A 19,251-nucleotide genomic window follows, 5' to 3' on the forward strand; every position below is an offset into this window, starting at 1 on the left:
GTTATAAATAAGCATAAGAGATTACCGACTTTAAGTCGTAAATTCAATCGCAGTTAATATTCATAAAATGTTTCTAACGCCTAGCGTTATTATCAATGTTCGTTGCAAATGCAAGTGATCAGAGGGAAACGGCAGTTCTTATGTCTATCTATCATCAAGCTCTGTATTGAAATGTATAAAACACACAGGAACCAAAATGTCCAGTGAATCAGACAAGCATTCTTCCATGGAAGAACCTCTCTACGATCTAGACATACGATCTGACCCTCGCGTGCAATGGATCAAGGAACGTATCCTCAAATTTATTGGCATGAACGATGAGGACCTATTCTATAATATGCTGGACGAGGGCGATGCTAAGCAGAAACTGATGACATTCATTATGGCTCCAGTGTTGCCAAATGAACTGGGACTTGACAAGAAGACGTTTTATGTGTCTAAAATTATTGTGGACAAGCTCATTCATGAGGATAAGGAGTTTACTGAGTGGAGTAAGTATAACATATTATTGTATTTGGCACCTTTGTTGCGATTGCCGCATATTGTTCTATTTTTCGTGAATGTCGAGGTATATTTTAAAGAACGTTTTATTTTTTCATATTTGATACAATGTAATACTATTTAAAATTATAATTTCATGTACTAGGGGTAGTTCCACCCCCACCACCGCCTCCGCCACCACCGCCAAAGAAGAAGAAAGGCAAAAAGGGCAAAGGAGCATCCGAAGCTGAACCAGAACCGGAGCCGGAAGTAACCGCGAAGAGCATGAAAAGTATGAAAAGTATGAAGAGTATGAAAAGCATGAAAAGTATGAAAAGCATGAAAAGTATGAAAAGCATGAAAAGTATGAAACATTTTGCAGGTAAATGCTTTATAAGATATATATCTATAACGGACGAACAAAATATGTAATATTTACTTATTTTAATGCACGATAATCTCGTCCTATAAAAGTTTGCCTTTAAAAAGTCAAATGAATTATAATTTAATGTAACGCTTGCAGAGGAAGCCGAAGAATTGGAAAAGGAAGAGATAGAAACAGTGGCTGCTGTAACTGAAGTCAGTGAGAGTGAAATGGAAACGAAAACATCAATAGATTTACGTCTAGAGGAAGAAGAAATGCCACTTGTAGCCGAGGATTCATATACCTTCCCGCCACGTAAGTATTTATAAACTAAATAATAAGAAATATGTGATGAAACATATTATTCACTTTTGGTATTTTTTCAGCACCGGAGGATCTTGATCCAGAAATTGATGGAACATTAGAATTTTACACAGTTATTGTAAGTATTTGAGAGTTATAGATGTTGCCAAATTCGCATCGAACTGTGATGTCAAGCCTTATAATTTAATAATACCTGATAATAATTTAGCAAACAAAAATAATATGCTATACGGTTGAACCTTAAAAAAAATCACTGTATACAAACCAAGACATACAAAACAAGACAAACAATTTTTATTACTTTGTTTATTACTTTTACAGAGATCAGTACCACGTATAATTCAATATCCAAAACTAGTTCCAATATTCGGAGCTTTCACTCCACAAGTGGCGAATCGCAATCGTCGATACATATATTTTGTGCGGCAAACTCAAGAGGAGATACCGCTTCTTGAAACAGAAAGACTCACAAAGTTGAAAATGTCAGAATATATTTTGTTGGGTTCAGTTAATGGAAAGGTTTTGATGAGTTTGGGATTACAGTTGAAAGAGGTTTGTGACGTTATTATAATTTTGATTGTCTGTGAGGTTTATAAAGATATAAACATGGTTTAGTGGTGTTTCTATCTTAAATACTTTTAAGTACGAAAAAAATAGTTCAGATAGCTTTAGAATTGCAAAATAGTTTACACTAAACTAATAATCCTAATTTAAAATTATGATTTATTTGAAAAGGAGTGTTCTTCTTCAGGCATACATACCACTATTCGAGAGGCAATTTCGAGAAATAAGCACAATGAATGCGCAATCCTCGCACGCCATGCTGTCCAGGCAAATATCATTTGCTGGCGAACACCATAAAATGGATGAAACTGCATCTGATGTAAGATCACATTGATTGTTATGTTGAATATAGAATTCCAAATTAAAATCTAGATCCATTTTATATTTTACATTTCTTTATTGCGCAGGTTAATTATCTGCGGCCTTCGGATTACAGAAGGATGTCTAATATTGCTCGAGGAGAAAATGCGGAAAGGCGGTAAGAATAAGTCTGTAGTTATTAGAATTCACTCCTTTATCAACTAAACTCCTATTTTTAAGATTTAAATTTTAAGAGTAAAGTTTTACAGAATAACATTACTTTATAAACTCATTTACGGTGTGTTTATTATGTTCTTATATCTTCCAGAATGAAAAATATGCGTTCTGAATCCTTTACACATACTCATAAACATAGTATAACAAGGCCAACATCTTCAATTACAGCACATGTAAGTTAATTATTTATTCAAATTGTTACCACCTTTGTATTTTGAAACTCTATGTCAACTATTATTTAACTATATTTCCTAATATGTATAAAAGAAGATACTTATCTTTTAAAACAATACAAATTTTATATTTTTTACCGAAATTAGTTATTATAATAGCTTTCAATTTAAACATAATATTAATATTTAATATTTGTTTCAATTGATCAGATGACGTCATCACTGGATATACCATTGACGAAAACAGCTAAAAGCTCACAGAAAGCGGACAAGCAAAAGACTACGGCGGAAGAAGTTATCTCTGATATAAGCGAACTCGTTTCTATTGTTGATTGGTAAATAAAAGTATTTTTTTTAAGTAATGTTAAAATATACTCAAATTCTGTGAAAATCTGACGTAATTTATCTCAGTCAGTGACGACAAAGTTAGATCTAGTATTTACCTTGTTTTTAAAGACTTAGGTGATATAAGCGAAGATTCTGTTGCTTAAACAATTGAAGATATTGACGATTCACAATATTTAGCGAATTTCAGGACAATAGAACACATAGAGGGTGAGATACAACTGCCAATGCCAAATATACCAGCACTAACAGAGCCGCATGCGCATATCGATGTTAATGATCCGGAATTTGTAGCTCAGTTGGAAGAGGCGGTTATTATGTGGCAGACGCATATAGATTCCACGATATCTGCCTGTTTGGGAAAGGTAAATATCAAGTCTATCAGTTTTATAAATAACTAGCTTTCCGCCCGCGGCTTCACCCGCGTTTTCAAAGAAAACCCGCTTAGTTCCAGTTCCCGTGGGATTTCCAGGATAAAACCTATCCTATGTCCTTTCTCGGGTATCAAAATATATCTTTACCAAATTTCATACAAATTGGTTCAGTAGTTAAGGCGTGATTGAGTAACAGACAGACAGACAGACAGAGTTACTTTCGCATTTATAATATTAGTATGGATTAATGTATTAATGTATAGTTAGTGAAAAGGAAAATTTATGAACGATGAACATGCGGTACTTAATTAAGAAGAATTGCAATGTTTTTTTTCTTTTGAAATCTTTAAACAAAATTATAGGAAGAAAATAGTAGTAAAATGACTATAGCTAACAAAATAGTAAAAATAGGGATTTACTATCAGGAATTTTTACTAAATCCCAAATTTTCAGACACGAGAAGGAGAAGGACCGGTGGCTGAGTACAAGTACTGGCGTGAAAGAGATGCAGAAATTTCCTTACTTGTGGAGCAATTGAAGCAACCAATGGTAGTGAAGATTATGGCTTTGCTTGAAAAAGCCAACTCTACTTATTTAGAGGTAAATATTACTTGAACTTGAACTTTTTGTTTAAAATTGATCTATCTTACTCATATTTTGTATCGTCAATGTCCTGTATTGTATTCACCTTCATTCATCATTAAGAATTACTTCTCATGCTGTATAATAAAATTATAGGGCTTCAACATTTATAAGGAGAGATTGCTAGAACAATATAATTTAGCAGGAGATAACTTGAAATTCCTTTCCACGTTGATGAGATTCTTTACTGTAAGTATAACAATCCATACTAATATTATAAATGCGAAAGTAACTCTGTCTGTCTGTCTGTTACTCAATCACGCCTTAACTACTGAACCAATTTGCATTAAATTTGGTATATAGATAATTTGATAGCCAAGAAATGACATAGGCTACTTTTTACCCCGGGACATACGATAGGGTAAAAATGTACTTTAAGGGCCGTTGAGTTGGGCAACCAAAATTTTTTTGGAAGAAAGGTCTATGCCTAAGTAACCGACCCATAAAATCTTAACCTGCGGAGATTTATAGTTTTTTAGAAATTATATATTAAAGTTTCATAATTTTTCATACAATTTCGAGCAACCATCTTGACATTTGTTTTTTTTTTTTGTTGCGTTGCCCAACTCGACGGCCCTTAAAGTACATTTTAGCCCCAAACTCAACAAATTTTTTCAAAATGCAACATAATTGAAAAAATGAACATACTTAATATAATTGAAATTTAAAACAACTACTGGAATGTTATTTTACTTAAATGTCAATTTCCAACTTTCCTTATATTATATAGGTAATAGAAGACGACTCACCACTGCAGCAAGTGATAGATATATTGCCGGAACTAGTGGAGAGTATCTACATGATGTGGGTGCTCTCCAAGGGTTATCGGACAGATGAAACTATGGTGCCCTTGATGGCTCGGATATCCTGGGCTTTGTGCGATAAACTGGAACGATTCCTTAATGTGCATAAGTTGTTTGAGTAAGTTTAAGTATCGAAGTTTTAGTTAGATATGTATTATTATTAGTCCCGCTATTAACAGTTCTTTTAATCATTTGGTTAAAATTTGATGATGATTTTAACAAATAAAAGCAAGCTTCTGTTTTCTTATTATCTTCTATAAAAACCTGTTGAACACCTTAAAATAAATGTACCTAATAATAAATAACTTCATCTAAAGATAAATAACTCAATCGACAAAAAACTTAGCATATATAGACGACATAATCTTATGATTATGCTAGTAAACCAAATGAAGAAGTGCTCTCACTGGCCCGCGCCGGTCAAAAGATAATGGAGACATGGCACGCGCTGTACAAGGAGACTCGGCGCGGCATCGAGCTGAGCGGGAAGGGCGCGCGCTGGGAGTTCGACCAGCCGCTGCTGTTCACGCGCACAGACTATATCGGCACCGTGGGACGCGACTTGGGCGATGCTATACAGGTAATATGATAATATGGGTGCAAAAATTATGACCGCAAACCAAAATGAAGAAGTGCAATGCTTTTCCCGCACGGGACTGGTCAATCGGTCATGGAAATGTGGCACGCATTATACAAAGAAGCCAGAACCGATTCAGCACCGTGCAGTGGAATTGGGGGTATGCTGTATAAATATTGATAAATCTTTTAAAAATATTGCATTGATAAACTTTTGTGGTAGCTGTTATAAAACTACATAGAAATAAGTAAAATCGTTAGTGGGCAGTTTTCAAATGGTCTTCCAAACAGCCGGAAATCTGTTAAGTATATACAGATCAACTGTCACACAGACAATCTGTCTTACGTAAATATATAAAGTAAAATTAGTGGAATTAAGTACTAACCATTAAATTTGACCCAGCCAATTATTGATATTTAGTCTTATTTCCTGACATAAAACAAACAACAACAGACGTTAAAAGTAATGTCTTCAATAACTTTGCTATTTCAACAATACAAAGTAATCACAACACTCAATTGTTCAGGTGCTAATAGACTTCGAGCGTATATTCGGTATGGAGCTCAAGTCCATTATCAGCGATCCGACTCAAATCGACGACGTTCGGAAACGTGTCAAGAATCTCGTCTATCCAATACGGACGATCGACTTTAGCGTGTTTGTGTTTGACAATAAGGAAAATTGGGACGTGATCATGAGCGATTTCTGGACCGAAGTGCGTTACCTTGAGGAGGAGGCTAAGAACTATATTAATGCGTGTTTCAGCAATTTGCGGTGAGTTTAGGAGATATTTATTTTATTTTATACCTTCCTGTTTCATTGCAATTTTTTATAAATATTACTTATGATTAATTAGAAACACGGTGAATATGTTTATTGATTCAGTCCATATCAAAATATGTCTTATCATCAAAAATATTTATTAAACACTTTTTATAAAATTTGTTTTCAATTAATTTAGAAATGCGGAAGAGGCTCTAGACGTCCTATTAAAGTTTATAGAGTTCGACTTGCGAGATACGATAAAACGTCAGCTCGCAACGAAGTTCGACCTCGTTATGCGACAGTTTATCAAGGAATTGACCGCCATTGAAGACAAATTTACGGTACTAATAATTTTCTCCTGCTTACTTTAAAGTTTTTGGAGTTCACTTTTTACGTTACTAAAGTAGAGCCATTTTAATAGGCAACATTTGACAGTTCAACAAAATTCAACAACGTAACCTAGTAACGACGACATAGAATAACATGATATTTCGTTTTGTTAGAACTGCACATTTGCTTAACTTTTTTCAATTACGATTACATATTTATAATAATAATGACCGATACAAGTAATTTTAAGATTTCATTTTACTGATAAACCATTCTAAACATAATAAACAATTTCTGAATTGAAGAACTGACGTCGCTACAATTTTGTGTCAATAAACCTTTTTTCTTTTTAAATACCAGAGATGTTACTCTAAAAATCGAAATCTGACATCTAGAATTGAATGCATTGATTACTTGTGAATAAAAATCTTCATAAATTAATAAATTCGATTGACAAATGTTTCAAGTCCGTATCGATTAATTCACTTTAATCGATGTTTTTAAGCAGATTACCTCTCTTCGAAGATAAAATTGATAGACGTCAAATGTTGCCTATTAAATTGGCTCGACTATAGTTAGTTAGGTACCTATTTTGATTTTCATATTTTTGATCACAATTTGTTTTAATTGCTCTGTTGTTCAGTGTTCACTTTTTATTTTATTTTTTGGTTGTGGGTTTTTTTTGTGAAGTTTTTAATGCTTACTTTATTTATACTTACAGCGGTTTCGTAAAAACCCACCCTTGCTACGTAATCATCCACCAGTCGCTGGCGCGATCTACTGGGCAAGAGCGCTCTTTAATAAGATGAAACAACCGATCATGAAGTTTCAAAAGGTATTTATCAAAGTTAATATTAAATTGGTAGTTAAGGATCAGTATTTAATCAATTCAGTTATAGAATGATGAACCAACAAGATTAAAAAAATATATATATTTTACGAACACTATTTTAATAACTGGAAACCTTTAATAATAATCGAATTTCTTTGAAATTCAGATAGAAAAACTTAACGAATGCGAGCAAAAGAAAGAAGCTTTCCTACAATATAAAGCGTTCTCGAAGCTAATCAAGGAGTACGAACAGACGAAGTACAAGGAATGGGTCGATGGTGCGTCGCTCTTTGTGGACAACCTGATGAAGAAGAATATACTCCATGTTGTTTTTAAGAAGGAGGAAGGTAATATACAGGGTCCGCCATCTAACTTTTTTTTTTCAACTAGTGCTTATTTCGTGAATGGCAACACTTAGCTCATGCCTAATTTGACAGATAATTAGTTTTATACTTCCGCTGAACGAATATGGTTGTGTATACGCTTGAACAACGCTGGGAAATATTGCGACATTACTTTGAAAATCATGGTAATGTTGCAGAATGTGTGCGAAAATTGCGTACGGATTTTGGAAGAAATGAAGCACCGTCAGCTCCGTATGTTCGTTACCTTGTGAAAAAAGTGAAAGAAACTGGCATCCTCATCGATAAAACAACGCGTGAAAAGCCAAAAACAGTGCGTACACCCGAGAATATTGCTGCTGTGGCCGATAGTGTGCGTGAAACGCCATCAACATCAGTTCACCGTCGTTCTCAACAATTAGACATTTCGGAGACATCATTGAGACGAATTTTGCGTAAAGACCTTGGTATGACGCCGTACAAAATCCAATTGGTTCAGGAGTTGAAGCCAACTGACCATCCAATGCGTTTTCGCTTCGCTAAGTGGGCCTGCGATCGACTTGCAGAAGATGCGGATTTTGCCAAAAAAATCATCTTTTCAGATGAAGCTCATTTCGAACTTGGCGGGTATGTAAACAAGCAGAATTGTCGCATTTGGGGCACAGAAAACCCGCACGCATTCATTGAAAAGCCGGTGCACCCAAAACGAGTCACTGTTTGGTGCGGATTTTGGTCCAGAGGCATAACTGGGCTATTTTTCTTCGAAAATGAGCAAGGTGGCGCCGTTACAGTCAATGGCGATCGTTATCGGGCCATGTTGAACGAGTTTTTGTTCACAGAAATTGAAGAGGAGGATATAGGCAACATTTGGTTTCAACAGGACGGCGCAACGTGCCACACAGCCGACGCTACACTTGATGTTTTGCGCCCTGTTTTTGAAAATCGCATTATCAGCCGCAGAGCTGATGTCGTTTGGCCACCTCGGAGCTGCGATTTGACACCGTTGGACTATTATTTGTGGGGTGCCGTCAAAGATAAGTGTTACGCCGACAAGCCAGAGACAATTGACGCTTTAAAGGAATTCGTGAAGCCATTGGTGAATTACAGCTGCACACAATCGATAATGTACTGCATGGCCAGCCGAGGCAGCCATTTGAATGAAATTATTTTCCATCATTAACCGGAAGGATTGTACTTTCAAATAAAAAAAGAAATTTGAAAAAATATTTAGTAGTTTTTTTTTAATAGCATTTAAAAAAAATGTTATTTGGCGGACCCGTTATTTAACTAGCTGTCCCGGCAAACGTTATTCTGCCTTACTCTTATTACTAGGGGTATGAAAAATAAATGTTGACCGATTCTCAGACCTACCCGATATGCACAGAAAATTTCATGAAAATCGGTCCAGCCGTTTTGGAGGAGTATGGTAACTAACATTGTGACACGGAAATTTTATATTTAAGAAGATATTAATTTGGTCAAATTAAACAAGTGACTGTTTTAACTAATTAAGATGTTAAATTTATTGTTGTTCTATGTATTGAATATTATCTAAAGTCTAAACAATACATACAATATCTTAGTAAAATATTGACAAAAGTTAAATTCTGGTCATTTTTTTTAATTAGCGATTGATTATTATTTATTTACTAACAATAATTACAGGTAAATTTTTCTGACTTGCATTCTGTTACTGTCTTCTAAAAATAAATAAATATTATGGTTTGTAAGGCCTTTTCAAACTTACAGTAATAATACTTTTCTATATGTCCTTATTTAATCACATGTACATAAAACCTCTAGAAGTTTCTATTAATACCTATATCGAAGTAATTGCTCATATAGAAGCAGCACCATCTGCCCAACGCGGTATGCAACTGACAGCAGCGGGAAAAGCACACGTCGCTAGAAAGAAGGCCTCAGTTCTATCTCTCCGGCCTGTTGATATTGTTAACAAGGAGATTGCGGATAAGCGACGGAGGGATAAAGCGTGTATGTAGTTACTGAAAGAATAAGTTTAAAAAAAGGCTTTGAAATTTTTTGAATTTAAAATTTGTATGGTGCGGGGAACTGCTTGCTAACGTAGATTAAAATATAATAGTAAGGTTTAAATCCGTTAAAATGTATAAGCTATATTGCATAGCTTCTATCGCGGGCTTTGAGCGCGGGAACCGAATCGAGAAATTCCGTAACGAAAAAACCTCACGCTCCCCACTCCGACGGGCGGAGGTGTGGCTTGAAGGCATAGCATGCAATAGCTTTACCACGGCAGTCCCCGAGTGCCACACGTCTTTTTTTTTCTAAATTTATAACACTCGTGTAAATTAAAACACAAGTTAGTATTTACTAAGGTTAATTGTTTTGAAATTTGCTGATAGGTTGATACAACTTAACAATGCAAATGTGAAAGAATTTACGATTATTCTCTTTTCAGTAATGTTGATGAGAATACCAGGACAGCATTATGAAAATGTACGCTCACCAAGTTCTATGTCTCTACTGGCTAAAGAAGGATTGGTAATTGTTTATATTTCATTTCACGTATTTATTTAAACATCTCAAAACTTAAATAAAGTTGAACATCGCCGAAATTTTGACTTTATGGGTTGTAAATAGAGTTCATATTTAACTGTGAACTCAAATGTTTTCATTTGAAAAGATATCCCTATTCATAACACGTATTATTCAGAGATGTAACGGAGCTTCGATTCCGGTTCCGTTAAGTCGGAACTTCCGATTATTATTACACTTTAGGCTCCGACTTCGGTTCCGATACTTTTGTATCGGATGTTAATCGGAGGTCGAACGAAACAAAGCGGGCGGCGCGCGACGGCCTGTGCCGAACAGGTTCATACATGTCGCGCGGGGAATCCCCCGACCCCCACTACGTGCACTCTATCATCAATTATTTTTTCACTTGTTAGTTGTTATTATTTGTTACGCCCAAGACACGTTTATAGGTTATAGATAATTGTTTTGATTTTTGCGGCTTATTATCAATGAAAGTGATCTGTTTTTGTGTGGGATAATGAAACCTAAGTCCAGTTGTATTTGGAACTACTTCAATGAAGTTAATTCAGATTCGGCAAAGTGTAAACTGTGTATGAAGACGTATTCAAGAAAGGGAGGTACGACAACGTCCTTAAAAAGTCATTTGAAGTCTGTCCATGCCACTGAATATGAAGAATTCATTAAGTCAGAAACTGAAAAAAAAGATACTGTACAGCCTTCGACTTCGACGCCCCTTCAGGATGCTAAAAAACAAATGACTTTAAAAGAAGCTTTGCTGAAGAATAAAAAATGGTGCACTTCTCATGCTAAATCTAAGGAAATTGACAGATTAATTTCGGAAATGATTGTTTTGCAAGACCTACCCTTCAATTTTGTGGAAGGTATAGGATTTCGACGACTTATGCTGTTTACTGTGCCAAATTATCAGTTAAGGGGGAGACAATTTTTTACGGAAAATATTTGTGGTCATTTATATGAAACATTAGCTAAAAAAATTAAAGATTTGCTCACACAATTTGAAAAGATCTCATTTACAACAGACATTTGGACCGAACCAAGTTCGAATGTGTCTTTATTGAGTCTGACAGCGCATGGCATAAATAGAGATTTTAAAAGGCTAAAAGTTATTTTAAAATGCCATACATTTGACGGAAGACATACAGGAGATCTAGTTCTTGAAGAAATTAACAGTATGTTGATGGAATGGGGCATCATAAAAGAGAAAATTCATTGTTTTGTACGCGACTCAGGATCTAATATGATACGAGCAATGAAACTCGGCGACTTACCTGATGTCAGTTGCACTGTACATCAGTTGCAACTGTGTGTGCGAACATTGTTAGATTCTGATGAAGAAATTAAAGCCTTATTATCGAAGTGCAAAAAAATTTCGACGCATTTTAATCACTCCCAAATAGCTCAGACTGAACTGCATAAAATACAAAAGGAACAACTCAACCAAGAATGTTTGAGTGTAAAACAGGATTGTAGTACGCGGTAAGTTCTTTAATTTGTGCATTTATTTTTTTTACCTCCAGATTAGTCCAGATTATATTTTAATCAAAGATATATGCACGCTAATACAATAAATTCAAATAAAACTACTAAATAGTTTTTATTCAAACTTGCCGTCGTATAAGGACGCTGATTATAATGAGTGTAAATATTTAGTTTTTATCATTAATTTAATTTAAGTTATACTGTATATAAGTGTAAATTGTAAGCGTTAATTAAATTAATTAATCTGTTTTAGGTGGAATAGTACATTTTATATGTTGGAAAGAATGATTAAAATACAGGATTCTCTATGCCTGTACGCATGTAAACACAACATCTCTCAGTTGTCTCCTGAAGAATGGCTGCAGCTTAAAAAATAGTGACTATACTTCAACCTTTTGAAGAAATTACCCGAAATATGAGTGATAATAACGCCAGTATCTCATCAGTAATTCCACTTATACACACACTCAAGTATACAATACAAACTGAAGCCAGTAAACAAGATACGAATGAAAAATTTAAACGTATAATAAAATGCACCGTCGATCAATTAAATTCCAAATTTGGTGACCTTCAAACAAACAATTTCTTTGCAATAGCAACCTATCTAGATCCTCGGTATAAAACAAAATTTTTTAATGAAGTGGTTAAAGAGAAAATTGAAACTGAAATAATGTCACTATTTGATGCAGACACATCTAAAAACGAGGCTGATAATATTGGCGCTCCTGTAGAAAAACGGGCAAGAATGGAATTACCAGCAGAAGCTAGCCATAGTAATGTCCAAACAGTTTTGTCGAATATATTGTTAAGTAGTGATAGTGAAGAAGACGATGATGATACAACATCTGGAAGATATGCAGTTTTTGACAAATTTGTTGTAATGAAAAGTATGCTAAATGAGTACAATAAAGAAAAACGTATAAGTATTAGTGATGATCCGTTCTTGTGGTGGAAAGTAAATGGAAATACAAAATTCCAGCCCCTACAATCAATTGCCCGGCAATATTTGTCATGTCCACCGGGCTCGGTAGCTAGCGAACAACTTTTTAGTGGTGCTGGCCTAATTTACGACTCTTTAAGAAATAGATTGGATGGGGACAAAGCATCAAAGCTTTTGTTCATAAAGTACAATACATTACTTCTGGAGTCCATTTTGATTTAATTTGCTTTAGCTATTGTTCATTTATTGTAATGTCACCAAATGTAACACGCTACTTTGGGTTTTAATTTTAATTAAACTTTAAATTCATTAATTTTATCTTTTGTTCATTTGGAATTATGCCAATTTTTTTTCACAGTTGTTTTTTTATTTTATAATAAAAAATAAAAATGAAAAGAATTGACTATAAATCATGTTTTATTTGTCCTTAAACAAACTGACCCCGCCTCCGATTTCGATTCCGATTTCGATTCCGATTCCGATAAACCAAATTTGAAATCTCCGATTCCGATTTCGGTTCCGATAAAACTACCTCCGTTACATCCCTGGTATTATTACACAACTAGTTTTATTTCAGACTGATGTCACATGGCGAGATTTAACCGTCCACAAACTTATGCAGGAGTATGGTCTCGAATTTCAGCCCAATTTCGATAAGCACATATTTTTGGTAATTCATGAAGCAGAGTTAATGGAAAAATTAGGTAAGAATGTAAATTAAATTGGTTAAGAAGTTACTAAATAATTTCCCATACTAAAAATGTTAATAAAGCTGGAATATACTGTACTGTTTGTAGAATAAAATCCATACTAATATTATAAATGCGAAAGTAACTCTGTCTGTCTGTTACTCAATCACGCCAAAACTACTGAACCAATTTTCATGAAATTTGGTATGAATTTATTTTAATACCCGAGAAAGGACATAGGCTACTTTTTACCCCGGGAAATAGGATAGGTTTTATCCAGGAAATTCCACGGGAACGGGAACTATTCGGGTTTTTCTTTGACTGCGCGGGCGAAGCTGCTGGTGGAAAGCTAGTGCTTTAATAAATTTACAATCATGTAATGGAAGCAATAAAAAAGTTGGTCAAAATTTATTTTCCAGGATTCGACCTTCCCTCCAACATTCGGGACGTTGCTATGCAAAAGGCGAGATTATACTATGAACTAGAAGCGTTAGGTATAATCATTGAGAAGTACAACATCAGTACAACTTCATTGAGTCCATCAGAGACACATTTGATGAAGAGGCATTTATTGGACATGGAGAGACATATCCTGCCTGGTCTGACGAGGATAACTTGGACTGCGTTGGGCATTAATGATTATATCAAAGATATTACTAAAGGTTAATATCGATAGGTTTAGTGATTTTCAAATTGATAGTAGACATGTACAATTATTATAAAAATAGAATAAAATTTGTGGTCTATACGGTAGTACATTGTTTTATTTTACAATATGAAACAAACATTTCTACTAGATAACTTCTTCATAATTTTATACTCATGTGTACTAAATAAATATTATGACGAATTCGATGAAAAAATCAATGCTTAGAAATAGTAATGTGACCTTTATCTAAACTCAGATAGACTAAATATTATGAATTAATATAATCTTTCAATAATTAATAACACAAATGGCAAGTCACAGTAATACGTTCTACAAAATTATTTCAGGCCAAAACTCGCTACAGGCGGTCTACCAACAATTGAAAATGGTGGAGAAAGAGATTCAATTTCTCATTGATCAGTTGCAAGAATTCGATCTATTCCCATTTGTGAAGCCGACGAATTATATCGATCCAGTGACTAAAGAACCTGATGATACTTGGCTTTATCCTTGCAAAGTGAACTTTTTAAATAAACCATACTTTATGCAAGTGATAGAAAAAGTCCTGTTTTTCACACGTTTGCCTTTAATTTCAGACATACTTTGTCGAAGTTGAAAACGAACGTCTAGAAAGAATTGCTATGTTATCACGCATATATGAACGTATTGGTCCTATCCTAATGAAACTGGAGTATTTAATCCTGGGAACAAGTACAGGACGATCTGCAGTTATGACGGCGTATTATACCTACTGGGAAAAGAAGATATTTAAGTGTTTGGTCACGTAAGTCCTAAGAAAATGATTCAAATGATGTTGTCTAACGAGAGGTTTCTTTTAAAATTGAATTTAGAATATCTTACTATCAATAGATAGTACAAAATATAAAACTAATTTACAATATTCAAATGCGAAATGTAACCCCAAAGAATGTCTGCAACAAAAAAATATTGATTGTTCCATCAGTGCATCAATCTTAATGTCTCAATTTCTTCCAATTTATTTATCTCCAGGCTAACACTAGAAAACTTAGAGGCTTTCCAACAGTCCCTCAGCGAGAAGACGCCGCTGTTCCAAGTGGATGCTGTACTGGTTCCACCAGATATTACCATGCGACCCACTCCTGCTGAAGTTTGCAACATCCTTGGATATAATATTAAGCATTTTTTGAACAGGTTACTTAATGCCTTGGTATTTGTTTGCATTTCTGGTTCTTCAAAATATCTGAATAAATTATGATCAAATAACGTTAAAATTCTTAGTAAATTCGAATGCCAATAGGTACTATCTATTTTTAATTTCTTTCCCTTTCCGTCTTATAAGTTTATATTTTATTCATACTTTGTTGTAATGACTTAGAAAATGTATGAATAGACTTTAAAATGGTGTAATAATTTAAGATAAAAAAACGCGTATTAAAACTATTCTTATTTTATGGTTATTCCGAATGATACGTTTTTTGTGTAGATTAACAGCATTCCCTCGCTGGATGAAGAACACGTGTCTTCCGTGTCCACCACAACGAGTGGCTGAAGCGACCGGCAATGAATTTTACGTGTTCTCATACTTTGAGGATGTGCTGCGGGTGGTTTCTATTAACGATATGACGCTACTCATTCAAGACACGATCTATCGGCTTACGCAAGATATTAATACGTATATTCAGAAGTGAGTAAAGACAGATTATATATCTATATATTTATATCAATAGATTTATAATCATTTTAGTATTTATCATAGGAGCGTACAAAACGTTCTTCTAAATCTGTATTATAAACTACTACTATTTCATTTATATTAATTACAACGGTAAAATATCAGCTTACTTAACTTAATTCAGGTGGCATAAATACCAACACCTATGGGCATTCGACAAACATCTATCTTGCGAGAAATATATCCAAAAACACGAACAGATCCACAAATACGACGAAAAATTCTTTTTCTTTGAAGACATAATAGCTGACTTGCACAATCATGTTAAATTTGTTGACGTTGGAGCGATAAGAGTTAATTTACGGCCAATAATAAAACAAGTACAGGATCATGCGCAGGAATGGAAGAATATCCTGGGACATTGTATTGCCGCGAAAACTAGAATGAATATGTATGACTTGAAAAATCAAATAGAGGTAAATACTGTTTGCAGTCCTCCGTGATAGAGTTTATATACAGTATAGTTGATATTGAACAGTTTATAACAGTTTTAATGAATACCTTATTCACTGCCCAATCATGTCAAAAACTTCTGACTTGATTGTTATTCACTTTGAGTACCTACTGTTGATTAATCAATAAATGTATTGTTGAACGTTATGTATAAATTTCTTTAATTGCTCCTGAATAACATGCAAATCAAGCATTTTTATAAATATTTGTAGCACCTTCGGACAACTATCAATATGAACATCAAGGGATTGGAAGATTTCAAACTAGTAATGGCTGCAATTGCTCAAGTGGCTCAATTGACTATTACAGCCGAAGTTAAGTACAGAGGAATGCAAGAGATATTCAATATGTTGAGACAACATAATATAGATGTAAGCCTGCTTATTATATAAAATGGATTTAATAAAAAAAATATGATACCAAATATACATAATAAAATCAACAAGTTTCTGAAACTAAATTATGTTGTAACTTAGGTTTCAGACGATGATATCGAGTTTGCTAAAAACCTAGAAAGTTCCTGGGGGTCTCTGTGCCAAACTTCACTATTCCGAGGCAATACCCTCGAGCAGACAAAGGAAAAATTCTCTAAACTAAATGTAGTCGAAATATCTAACTTCCTAAAAGAGTTGGACGACTTTGTTGAAAAGTTCGACTCTGAAGGACCAGCTACTGTTGGCGATGATATGGATCGAGGATTGATATTGATGGAGGTAAATTTGTTGTGTACAGACAAAACAAACCTGATTTAGAAATTAAATTAGAGGTCCTAATAAAAGCTTTTTTTTAAATTAAATACCTAATCGCTTTTCAATTTACAGGAATATACTAAACACTTCGATGAACTTGAAAATCGTAAAAAAATGCTACAAGCGGCGGAACAATTATTTGACAATCCATTAGCTGATTTCTCCAACTTCAACCGAGCTAAAACAGATTTTCAAGCAATGGAACAAGTGTATAAAATATACAAAGCGCAGAAGAATGCGCGAGAGTTGTGGGCGAAGACGTTGTGGGTTAACTTGAACCCTCAAGCATTAGTAGATGGAATTGAGCAGTTCTTCAAAGAATACAGGTATTTAAACCCAAGTAATATTAAGGCCCGTGTCCCAGCAGTGGGAACATAATATATGGGCTCATGATGATGATGAAGTAATATTAATAATATAATATATCTAACACCAATAATTTCAAGCCGAAGAAATGTTTTATTAAATGACCCTATTATGCCTATTAAATATTCGATACTTTAACTAATAGAAAACACGTGAATGCTTGTAAACTATTACGATAATTTTTACCAACTTCATATTTCTCCAAGTAAACTTTTAAACGTTCTTTACTTAGTAGACGTATTGCATGTTAACTAATGATTACAGAAAACTACCAAAAGCAGTGCGTCTAACGTCAACAGGTCTCATGCTTGATCTGAAGATGAAACAATTTAAGGGTGTTGTTCCGCTCATGGTGTCGCTGAAGAACGAGGCGATGAGAGAGCGCCATTGGAAGGAACTCATGGCTAAGACTGGTAAAGACTAAGAAAATGAATTTATGTAATTACTAAATCAATAAATTTGTTAACCAGGTTTTAAATATAAAAAAGTTGTTTTAAAAGTTAATGTTGTAAGTATATTTAAGGATATAAGTATATGATAAAGCAAAATGTATATTTCTTATAGGTCAGACATTCGATATGTCTCCCGAACGATTTACCTTGGAGAATATGTTCGCTATGGAATTACACAAATACCAAGATGTCGCTGAAGAAATCGTCAACCACGCTATCAAGGCAAGTTAAAACATCTATAATAATTAAACACTAGAACACAACCACACCATCTACAAAATAACTATATATAAAATAAACTTTGAAACTCCAATTCAATTTTATTCAATTCTCGATTCAAATTAATTTCTTCAAGATTAAAATATATTCGATCCAATCTCAATCCTTGAAATTCTTCTTTAAAACATGCTCCAATATTAATCCCCAGGAGCTAGCAATAGAACGCGGTGTGCGTGACGTCCAAGAGACATGGGCTAACATAGCGTTCACGGTCACGCGACACTTCAACCGAGGCGAGGACCGCGGCTACACGCTCAACCCGTGCGACGAGATTACGGTCAAGCTGGACGATGATGCTATGTCGCTGCAGAGCATGGCAGCTTCACAGTGCGTATTGGCACTGACACTGATACTGACATGACACAGATACAGCAAACAGGCCACACCGCAAACCACAGCTACTCACAGCTACACTACCCAAAGACAGCTACACGCCGTTGCATATAACCGTTATCATCTACACACAGCTTCACACGTCGATACCTATACTGCTACACACAGCTACAGGCAGATATAGGCAAGCACAGCCACGCACATCTGCACACAGCTATATATAGCCACTAACAGCTCCTCATAATTACACACAACTTCGCACATAGACACATAAATAAATGACAGCCACACTCAGTGATGAAGTGCTTGAAAACTTTTGATTTTTTTTTTCAGATTCATCGGCCCATTTCTTACAGTTGTTCAGACATGGGAACGCCGTCTTTCATTAATATCAGAAGTAATTGAAGAGTGGATGGCGACTCAGAGAAAATGGTTATATTTAGAGGGGATATTTGTTGGTGGTGATATAAGGACACAATTGCCTGAAGAGGCGAAGAAATTTGATGATATTGACAAGAATTTTAGGAAGGTAATTTTGACTCGAATCCCAATCATGTGTGTAACTCAACATTAATGTGTGTCTGCATAAACAATGATATTATTATTATTATATTCTTAAAAATAAGTGTTTGTATAGATTATGCTGGATACTGCAAAGAGGCTAAACGTCGTAGACTGCTGCACAATAGGTGGCAGATTGGAGGAATTCATAAATTTGGGATTAGGATTACAAAAGTAAGTAAAAATCCAAACATATCTTGTTTCTTCAAAAAATAAACCGTTTCATATCAAATTTCTTACTTTCTTTATTAATAGGTGTCAAAAGTCATTGAACGAGTACTTGGATTCAAAACGCAGAATTTTTCCCCGGTTCTTCTTTATATCGACGGATGAGCTTCTATCCATTCTAGGTAGTAGCGAATGTAGCTGTGTACAGGAACATATGATAAAGGTAATAAACCAAACAAAAGAGCCTTTTCGAACTTCTCAATACACAGATGAATTTTGAAATGTGCAAATTTTTCAGATGTTTGATAACATAAGAGCTCTGGATTTATACGTGGATCATACAAATCGACCAGTTGCAGCCAAAATGATTTCTGCTGAAGGCGAGGTACGAGGTATTTTCTACAGGAAAATTTACGATACAAATAATTCAAAA

The 19,251-nt window shown here is 34.6% G+C and overlaps 1 protein-coding gene across 1 annotated transcript in view; it reads left to right on the forward strand.

Annotated features, from left to right (window-relative positions):
* The first annotated feature begins 196 nt into the window (after positions 1–196).
* The window catches only part of LOC123699318 (dynein axonemal heavy chain 10), a 55,674-nt gene continuing 36,619 nt past the window's right edge, over positions 197–19,251 (forward strand). The window contains exons 1-37 of the mRNA XM_045646245.1: positions 197–491; positions 647–772; positions 1,004–1,159; positions 1,231–1,286; positions 1,490–1,720; positions 1,920–2,051; positions 2,140–2,210; positions 2,361–2,442; positions 2,653–2,777; positions 2,978–3,152; positions 3,615–3,761; positions 3,900–3,992; positions 4,534–4,724; positions 4,988–5,186; positions 5,710–5,957; positions 6,145–6,289; positions 7,000–7,113; positions 7,277–7,457; positions 9,297–9,443; positions 9,886–9,968; positions 12,983–13,109; positions 13,514–13,756; positions 14,091–14,260; positions 14,340–14,527; positions 14,755–14,916; positions 15,209–15,409; positions 15,582–15,873; positions 16,156–16,281; positions 16,387–16,623; positions 16,732–16,985; positions 17,290–17,438; positions 17,590–17,699; positions 17,905–18,083; positions 18,423–18,618; positions 18,727–18,824; positions 18,906–19,041; positions 19,117–19,203. Of these exons, the coding sequence (XP_045502201.1) occupies positions 197–491; positions 647–772; positions 1,004–1,159; positions 1,231–1,286; positions 1,490–1,720; positions 1,920–2,051; positions 2,140–2,210; positions 2,361–2,442; positions 2,653–2,777; positions 2,978–3,152; positions 3,615–3,761; positions 3,900–3,992; positions 4,534–4,724; positions 4,988–5,186; positions 5,710–5,957; positions 6,145–6,289; positions 7,000–7,113; positions 7,277–7,457; positions 9,297–9,443; positions 9,886–9,968; positions 12,983–13,109; positions 13,514–13,756; positions 14,091–14,260; positions 14,340–14,527; positions 14,755–14,916; positions 15,209–15,409; positions 15,582–15,873; positions 16,156–16,281; positions 16,387–16,623; positions 16,732–16,985; positions 17,290–17,438; positions 17,590–17,699; positions 17,905–18,083; positions 18,423–18,618; positions 18,727–18,824; positions 18,906–19,041; positions 19,117–19,203 (5,952 nt within the window). The remainder of the gene's footprint in view (positions 492–646; positions 773–1,003; positions 1,160–1,230; positions 1,287–1,489; positions 1,721–1,919; positions 2,052–2,139; positions 2,211–2,360; positions 2,443–2,652; positions 2,778–2,977; positions 3,153–3,614; positions 3,762–3,899; positions 3,993–4,533; positions 4,725–4,987; positions 5,187–5,709; positions 5,958–6,144; positions 6,290–6,999; positions 7,114–7,276; positions 7,458–9,296; positions 9,444–9,885; positions 9,969–12,982; positions 13,110–13,513; positions 13,757–14,090; positions 14,261–14,339; positions 14,528–14,754; positions 14,917–15,208; positions 15,410–15,581; positions 15,874–16,155; positions 16,282–16,386; positions 16,624–16,731; positions 16,986–17,289; positions 17,439–17,589; positions 17,700–17,904; positions 18,084–18,422; positions 18,619–18,726; positions 18,825–18,905; positions 19,042–19,116; positions 19,204–19,251) is intronic.

Source organism: Colias croceus, chromosome 17, assembly GCF_905220415.1.
Source record: "Colias croceus chromosome 17, ilColCroc2.1".
In the NCBI taxonomy this organism is placed as follows: domain Eukaryota; kingdom Metazoa; phylum Arthropoda; class Insecta; order Lepidoptera; family Pieridae; genus Colias; species Colias croceus.